The sequence below is a fragment of the Micromesistius poutassou genome (assembly GCF_964030765.1).
Source record: "Micromesistius poutassou genome assembly, chromosome: 15".
Classification (NCBI taxonomy): domain Eukaryota; kingdom Metazoa; phylum Chordata; class Actinopteri; order Gadiformes; family Gadidae; genus Micromesistius; species Micromesistius poutassou.
The window spans coordinates 417,861-426,021 of NC_140285.1; the positions used below are offsets into that span (position 1 = coordinate 417,861).

General features: G+C 53.7%; 1 protein-coding gene across 1 annotated transcript in view; it reads left to right on the forward strand.

Annotated features, from left to right (window-relative positions):
* tmco4 (transmembrane and coiled-coil domains 4) overlaps positions 1-8,161 on the forward strand; it is a gene marked incomplete at its 3' end in the record, with an annotated part of 11,600 nt that overhangs the window by 2,590 nt on the left and 849 nt on the right. The window contains exons 5-9 of the mRNA XM_084479730.1: positions 217-346; positions 1,566-1,663; positions 4,699-4,842; positions 5,381-5,500; positions 6,728-6,925. Of these exons, the coding sequence (XP_084335856.1) occupies positions 217-346; positions 1,566-1,663; positions 4,699-4,842; positions 5,381-5,500; positions 6,728-6,925 (690 nt within the window). The remainder of the gene's footprint in view (positions 1-216; positions 347-1,565; positions 1,664-4,698; positions 4,843-5,380; positions 5,501-6,727; positions 6,926-8,161) is intronic.

An 8,161-nucleotide genomic window follows, 5' to 3' on the forward strand; every position in this document is an offset into this window, starting at 1 on the left:
ATGTCATTCCCAGCCCCCCTCTGTCCTCTCCCCACCCCCCCTCTCTTCCCCCCACCCCCCCCCCCTCTGTCCTCCCCTCTTCCCTCTCCTCCCCCTAACCCCCCCTGGTTCTGTGTGTCTCCCCCCCCCCCTGGTCCCGTGTCTCTCCCCCCCCTAATGCCCCCCTGTTTCTGTGTGTCCTCCCTCCCTCCCCCTCTCTCCCCCCACCCCCCTCAGGGCAGTACGACGCCCGCTCCCGGGTCCTGATCCGTCACGTCTCTTCCCTGCTCCGGGTTCCCCCCCGACGCCTGGAGGAGTTCGAGGAGACGCTGGGGGAGACGCTGACGGAGGGGGGAGAGGAGAGCGAGTAAGAGAGGGAGGGACGGGTGGGGGGGGGGGGGGGGGTGGGGTGGAGGGATGAATGGGGCCTGATGGAGGGATGAATGGGGCCTGATGGAGGGATGAATGAGCTGGTAGATCACTAGGATGGATGTGTGAATGCGGCAGATTGATGAATGATTGAATGGATGGATGGATGGATGATTGGCAGGATACGTGAGATGGTGGTGTGGGATGTGAGAGGGTGAGGGTATCTCCAAAATACATCATACTACTCGTCAAACTAACTCCACAGTATTACTGTACAATACCAGTGTGTGTGTGTGTGTGTGTCTCTCTCTTCTTGCGGCTGCCTAATCTAGGACGCCCTTCAACTGTAAGTAGTTTTTTTTTGTTTTGCGGCTGAAACGTTCCCGCATGTCGTCCCACATTCCCAGCACTCCCAGCAGGGCTGTCTCAGAGCACACAGCCTTGTGTGTGAGTGTGTGTGTGTCCCGTGTGTGTGTGTGTGTGTGTGTGTCCCGTGTGTGTGTGTGTGTGTGTGTGTCCCGTGTGTGTGTGTGTTCTCGTTGGCTGGTGTCAGACGCCTGAGTGACAGCGCAGGCTTGGTTCTCTCACCCTCACCTGCCTCCGCCTTCACCGCCGCTACGACCGAAGGCTGAACGACACAACGGATGAGCGGCGCAAAGACTAGAAGGATGACACACCAGGAGGATCACCGTGTAATGGGGATGACAACCGTGTTGGTGATGACCTGGATGTTAGGGAAGAGAGAGACTTCAGAGGGAGGTTGGAGATGACACGAGACTTCAGAGGGTTGTTGGAGATGACAGACTTCAGAGGGATGATCTTCACGTAACGGGGGGTGACAACCGTGTTGGTGATGACCTGGATGTTCGGGAAGACATCGTCTTCAGACGGATGATAAACAATGTGAGGGGGATGACATCGGTGTTCCCTCTAAACCTCACCTGCATCCGGCTTTGCCCGCGCTACAGCTGAAGGCTGATCCACACAGCGGCGAGTGGCGTGCGTGCAGAGCAGGGCTGATGAGCTCTTCCACGGCGGAGAGCGCGCGGGAGGGGGGGGGGGTGTGGGGGTTATAGGAGGACGGGCGGGGAACAAGCAGCCCCTTGTGCTGGCTGTTCACCAGCAGCTGTGAGAGCCTCCTCTCCCGATAGGCAACTCCTGTCTCCTTCCAGCCCTCACATGTTCTTCCGTCTCTCCGTCTTCTCTGCGCGCATTAGAGAGGAGTCATCGCGCCGCAAGCGGAAGGAGAGAGGACGCAAGCTGCGACGCTACCTCCTGATTGGCCTGGCCACCGTCGGCGGAGGCACCGTGATTGGTCAGTACGGGGTTTTGGTTTGGGGGGGGGGGGGGGGGGGCGGTCGCTCTGATCCACGGTGACACGGTCTGTTGTAAAGGGCACACAGCCCGGGTTGGTGACTCTGACACGCGGTACGCGGTTCATCACGCCGCCCACGGGGACAGACGTGGACGGCGGCGGCGGCGGCGGCGGTATTTTTAACCTCTGTGAATATCGGTGTTTGTGACTCACTGTCTGCCTGTGGACGGATGTTGAGTCAGTCACAGGCCGGCGCCGTGACTGAGAGAACAGACGTGGTCGAGGCCGTTCTGACGGAGGGGTGGAGGGGCGGAGGGGTGGAGGGGGTTGACGTGTGTGGAGGGGTGGAGGGGCGGAGGGGTGGAGGGGCGGAGGGGTGGAGGGTGTTGACGTGTGTGGAGGGGTGGAGGGTGTTGACATGTGTGGAGGGGTGGAGGGGTGGAGGGGCGGAGGGGTGGAGGGTGTTGACGTGTGTGGAGGGCAGTGGAGGTGTCTCGTCTCGGGTACGAATGACTCCGGCCCCTCCGGCTGCACTTTTGACAAAGGTGTCAGAAGAGACACGGTGGCCCCCACGCAGTCGACCGGTTTTCAGCTGTGCTGACATAATCGCACGAGGGTTTTCTGATCATCCATGAGGCTTTTAACATTGATGAGCTGAACAACGTACCGCTAGAACACGGGAGGGATGCCTGCTGGACGTTGGCCTCTGTACACCTACGGAGATATTATCGCAAAGAGTAGGGGACCCCCCCGGTGTCCTGGCTAAAACCGCCCAACCAGGCTCATTCAATCTGGCCCCCTGATCACCCCGCTGTATAATTGGCTCATTCGTTAACTCCCTCACTCTCCACCTCCAGCTGGTGTGGGGTGTAGCGTTCTGGCGCCGATTGGCTGCCGTGCATCACCCAAGTGGGTGCTACACATTGGTGGTGGTTAGTGAGGTCCCCCCTTCACTGTAAAAGCGTCTTTGAGTGTCTAGAAAAGCGCTATATAAATTCAATCAATTATTATTATTATTATTATTCCATTAAACAGCGTCCGTCTCCAGCTACAATAATTATTTAACACATACACAATCTCTAGACTGTATTTCAGATTAATGTAATGCTATCTTCACTGATAAAGCAGTGCTTTTCTTTAAAAATAATTAATAAGGACATCTTCTAAGTGACCCCAAACATTTGAACGGTACTGTTTATAAAAGGATAAACACCCGTCCTCTCTCCTAGGTCCATCCTAACCCCTTGTGTCCTCTCTCCTAGGACCATCCTAAACCCTTGTGTCCTCTGTCCTGGCTCCATCCTAACCCCTTGTGTCCTCTCCTCTGTCCTGGCTCCTAACCCCTTGTGTCCTCTCCTCTGTCCTGGCTCCTAACCCCTTGTGTCCTCTCTCCTGGCTCCTAACCCCTTGTGTCCTCTCCTCTCCTGGCTCCATCCTAACCCCTTGTGTCCTCTGTCCTGGCTCCTAACCCCTTGTGTCCTCTCCTCTCTCCTGGCTCCATCCTAACCCCTTGTGTCCTCTCTCCTAGGTCCATCCTAACCCCTTGTGTCCTCTCTCCTGGCTCCTAACCCCTTGTGTCCTCTCTCCTGGCTCCATCCTAACCCCTTGTGTCCTCTCTCCTGGCTCCTAACCCCTTGTGTCCTCTCTCCTGGCTCCATCCTAACCCCTTGTGTCCTCTCTCCTGGCTCCTAACCCCTTGTGTCCTCCTCTCTCCTGGCTCCATCCTAACCCCTTGTGTCCTCTCTCCTGGCTCCTAACCCCTTGTGTCCTCTCTCCTGGCTCCTAACCCCTTGTGTCCTCTCTCCTGGCTCCTAACCCCTTGTGTCCTCTCTCCTGGCTCCTAACCCCTTGTGTCCTCTCTCCTGGCTCCTAACCCCTTGTGTCCTCTCTCCTGGCTCCTAACCCCTTGTGTCCTCTCTCCTGGCTCCATCCTAACCCCTTGTGTCCTCTCTCCTAGGTCCATCCTAACCCCTTGTGTCCTCTCTCCTGGGTCCTAACCCCTTGTGTCCTCTCTCCTAGGTCCATCCTAACCCCTTGTGTCCTCTCTCCTGGCTCCATCCTAACCCCTTGTGTCCTCTCCTCTCCTGGCTCCTAACCCCTTGTGTCCTCTCCTCTCTCCTAGGTCCATCCTAACCCCTTGTGTCCTCTCTCCTGGCTCCATCCTAACCCCTTGTGTCCTCTCTCCTGGCTCCTAACCCCTTGTGTCCTCTCTCCTGGCTCTATCCTAACCCCTTGTGTCCTCCTCTCTCCTGGCTCCTAACCCCTTGTGTCCTCTCTCCTGGCTCTATCCTAACCCCTTGTGTCCTCTCTCCTGGCTCTATCCTAACCCCTTGTGTCCTCCTCTCTCCTGGCTCCATCCTAACCCCTTGTGTCCTCTCCTCTCTCCTGGCTCCATCCTAACCCCTTGTGTCCTCTGTCCTGGCTCCTAACCCCTTGTGTCCTCTCCTCTCTCCTGGCTCCATCCTAACCCCTTGTGTCCTCTCTCCTGGCTCCTAACCCCTTGTGTCCTCTCTCCTGGCTCCTAACCCCTTGTGTCCTCTCTCCTGGCTCCTAACCCCTTGTGTCCTCTCTCCTGGCTCCTAACCCCTTGTGTCCTCTCTCCTGGCTCCATCCTAACCCCTTGTGTCCTCTCTCCTGGCTCCTAACCCCTTGTGTCCTCTCTCCTGGCTCCATCCTAACCCCTTGTGTCCTCTCCTCTCCTGGCTCCATCCTAACCCCTTGTGTCCTCTCCTCTCCTGGCTCCATCCTAACCCCTTGTGTCCTCTCCTCTCTCCTGGCTCCATCCTAACCCCTTGTGTCCTCTCTCCTGGCTCCATCCTAACCCCTTGTGTCCTCTCTCCTGGCTCCTAACCCCTTGTGTCCTCTCTCCTGGCTCCTAACCCCTTGTGTCCTCTCTCCTGGCTCCTAACCCCTTGTGTCCTCTCCTCTGTCCTGGCTCCATCCTAACCCCTTGTGTCCTCTCTCCTGGCTCCTAACCCCTTGTGTCCTCTCTCCTGGCTCCTAACCCCTTGTGTCCTCCTCTCTCCGGGCTCCAGGTGTGACCGGGGGGCTGGCGGCCCCCCTGGTGGCGGCGGGGGCCAGTGCGGTCCTGGGGGCCGGAGGGGTGGCTGCGCTGGGCTCTGCCACCGGCATCGTCATCATGGGCTCCCTGTTCGGGGCGGCGGGGGCGGGGCTGACCGGTGAGTCTGGGGGGGGGGGGGGGGGGGCTGACCGGTGAGTCTGGGAGGGGAGGGGGCGGGGCTGACCGGTGAGTCTGGGGGGGGGGGGGGGGGGGGGGCTGACCTGTGAGTCTGGGGGGGGCGGGACTCTCTCTCTCTCTCTCTCTCTCTCCCATTGCCTCTCTCTCTCTCCCATTGCCTCTCTCTCTCTCTCTCTCTCATTCTCTCTCTCTCCCATTGCCTCTCTCTCTCTCCCATTCTCTCTCTCTCCCATTGCCTCTCTCTCTCTCATTCTCTCTCTCTCCCATTGCCTCTCTCTCTCTCCCATTCTCTCTCTCTCCCATTGCCTCTCTCTCTCTCTCTCCCATTGCCCCTCTCTCTCTCTCTCTCTCTCTCTCTCCCATTGCCTCTCTCTCTCTCCCATTCTCTCTCTCTCCCATTGCCTCTCTCTCTCTCTCTCTCTCTCTCTCTCTCTCTCAGTATGTTGTGAGGTATATTGTGTATACTCTCTCAGTATATTGTGTAATCACTCTCTTGTTTTCCTCTCCTCTGTCTGCAGGGTACAAAATGAACAAGTGCATCGGGGCGATCGAGGAGTTTGAGTTCCTGCCCCTCAGCTCGGGGAAACATCTCCACCTGACCATCGCCGTGACCGGCTGGCTCTGTGGCGGCAAGTTCAGTAAGAGAGAGAGAGAGAGAGAGAGAGAGAGAGAGAGAGAGAGAGAGAGAGAGATGAAATGAAACAACCAAGCAAAATGTCCCCTCCCTCCCTCCCTCCCTCCCTACGTTTCTCCCCCATTGTGGAGTGTTGCTTCCACCCACCTGTGATTGACAGGCAAAATGGATTCCCATCAGGGAGCTAATCCTGTAAGAAAGGCCCTCATTGGTCAGAAATGAGCTTAATCGGCTTCTAGCCAATTAAGCCCGCTTCCGGCTCCTTTCTGACCAATCAGGGCGGCTTCTCTCCCGGCTCAGACAACAGATATTTCACTGACTAATGGCTGATGTCTGAGCTTGGATGACACACGAATAATAGCCATCGAATCGTACCTTTTTTTTTCATTGTAAATATTTACCGTCTGTAGCCCAATGACGAATGCGTCTACATGCGTAGCGGGATAAACCCAACCACTTACCGCCTCCACTTAGGGTGCACCCTAATCCCTCTCGTCCAATCCCAGAACGCCTTCGCTGTGTTCCGGCACAACAAACCACTTTTGCGCAGCCCGGCGGTAATTGGGGTTGTTGTCGGCGTAAACACATCTTTGAAATACTCTCAGCCGCAAACCACTTCAGCCACAAGTGGAGAGCGGTCCCTTCGTCACCCTGACGAATGGACCCCCCCTCCTGGACCCCTACGCACGACCTCCTCTCCCCCCCTCCCTCCGTCTCCTCCTCTCCCCCCTCCCTCCGTCTCCTCCTCTCCCCCCCATCCCGCCGTCTCCTCCTCTCCCCCCTCCATCTCCTCCTCTCCCCCTCCTCCATCTTCTCCTCTCCCTCCCTCCATCTCCTCCTCTTCCCCTCCTCCATATCCTCCTCTTCCCTTCCTCCATCTCCTTCTCTCCCCCCTCCTCCACCTCCTCTCCCCCATCTCCTCCTCCCCCAGATCCCCCATTCATCACAATTATTATAATTTTTGATACGTGACTATTCTATTTATATTTGCTCTGTATTCTCCCTCTTGTGCGGTGTCCATTGTACAGTGCCTTTTGACTGTGGGAAAATAATTAATTAAATCAAATCAATTTAATAAATGTAATCCATTTAATAAATTTAATAAATATTTTAAAAAAAGATGCAATGCAAATACAATGATCCCCTATCCCCCCTGAACCTCCTCCTCCTCTTCCTCCTCCTCCTCCTCCTCCTGCTCCTCCTCCTCCTCCTCCTCCTCCTCCTCTGCCAGGTTCCTTCCAGGCTCCGTGGAGCAGCCTGGGGGAGTGTGGGGAGCAGTACTGCCTGGTGTGGGAGTCTCGCTTCCTGCGGGACCTGGGCTCGGCCATGGCCTCTCTGCTGGACGGGCTGGTGGGCATGGTGGCCCAGGAGGCCCTGAAGTACACCATCCTGTCTGGTGGGTGGAGCCGGGGCAAACCAGGGCTCTTGTGTACAATGTTACGCTACAATGTTACGCTACAGTGTTACACTCTAATGTTACGCTACAGTGTTACGCTACAATGCTATATAGCAATGTTACGCTACAATGTTACGCTACAATGCTATATAGCAATGTTACGCTACAGTGTTACACTCTAATGTTACGCTACAGTGTTACACTCTAATGTAACACTCCAATGTTACACTCTAATGTTACACTCTAATGTTACACTCTAATGTTACACTCTAATGTTACACTCTAATGTTACGCTACAGTGTTACACTCTAATGTAACACTCTAATGTAACACTCCAATGTTACACTCTAATGTAACACTCTAATGTTAAACTCTAACGTTACACTCTAGTGTTACACTCTAATGTTACACTACAGTGTTACACTCTAATGTAACACTCTAATGTTAAACTCTAACGTTACACTCTAATGTTACACTCTAATGTTACACTACAGTGTTACACTCTAATGTCAAACTCTAACGTTACACTCTAATGTTACACTCTGATGTTACACTCTAATGTTAAACTCTGATGTTACACTCTAGTGTTACACTCTAATGTTACACTCTGATGTTACACTCTAACGTTACACTCTGATGTTACACTCTGATGTTACACTCTAATGTTACACTCTAATGTTACACTCTGATGTTACACTCTAATGTTACACTCTAATGTTACACTCTAACGTCACACTCTAACGTTACACTCTAATGTTACACTCTAATGTTACACTCTAACGTTACACTACAGTGTTACACTCTAATGTTACACTCTAATGTTACACTCTAATGTTACACTCTGATGTTACACTCTAATGTTAAACTCTGATGTTACACTCTAATGTTACACTCTAACGTTACACTCTAACGTTACACTCTAACGTTACACTCTGATGTTACACTCTAATGTTACACTCTAATGTTACACTCTAATGTTAAACTCTGATGTTACACTCTAATGTTACACTCTAATGTTACACTCTAATGTTACACTCTAACGTTACACTACAGTGTTACACTCTAATGTTACACTCTAATGTTACACTCTAACGTTACACTCTAATGTTACACTCTAACGTTACACTCTGATGTTACACTCTAACGTTACACTACAGTGTTACACTCTAATGTTACACTCTAATGTTACACTAACGTTACACTCTAATGTTACACTCTAATGTTACACTCTGATGTTACACCATGACGTGGAGCTCCAGAGCGCGGGTC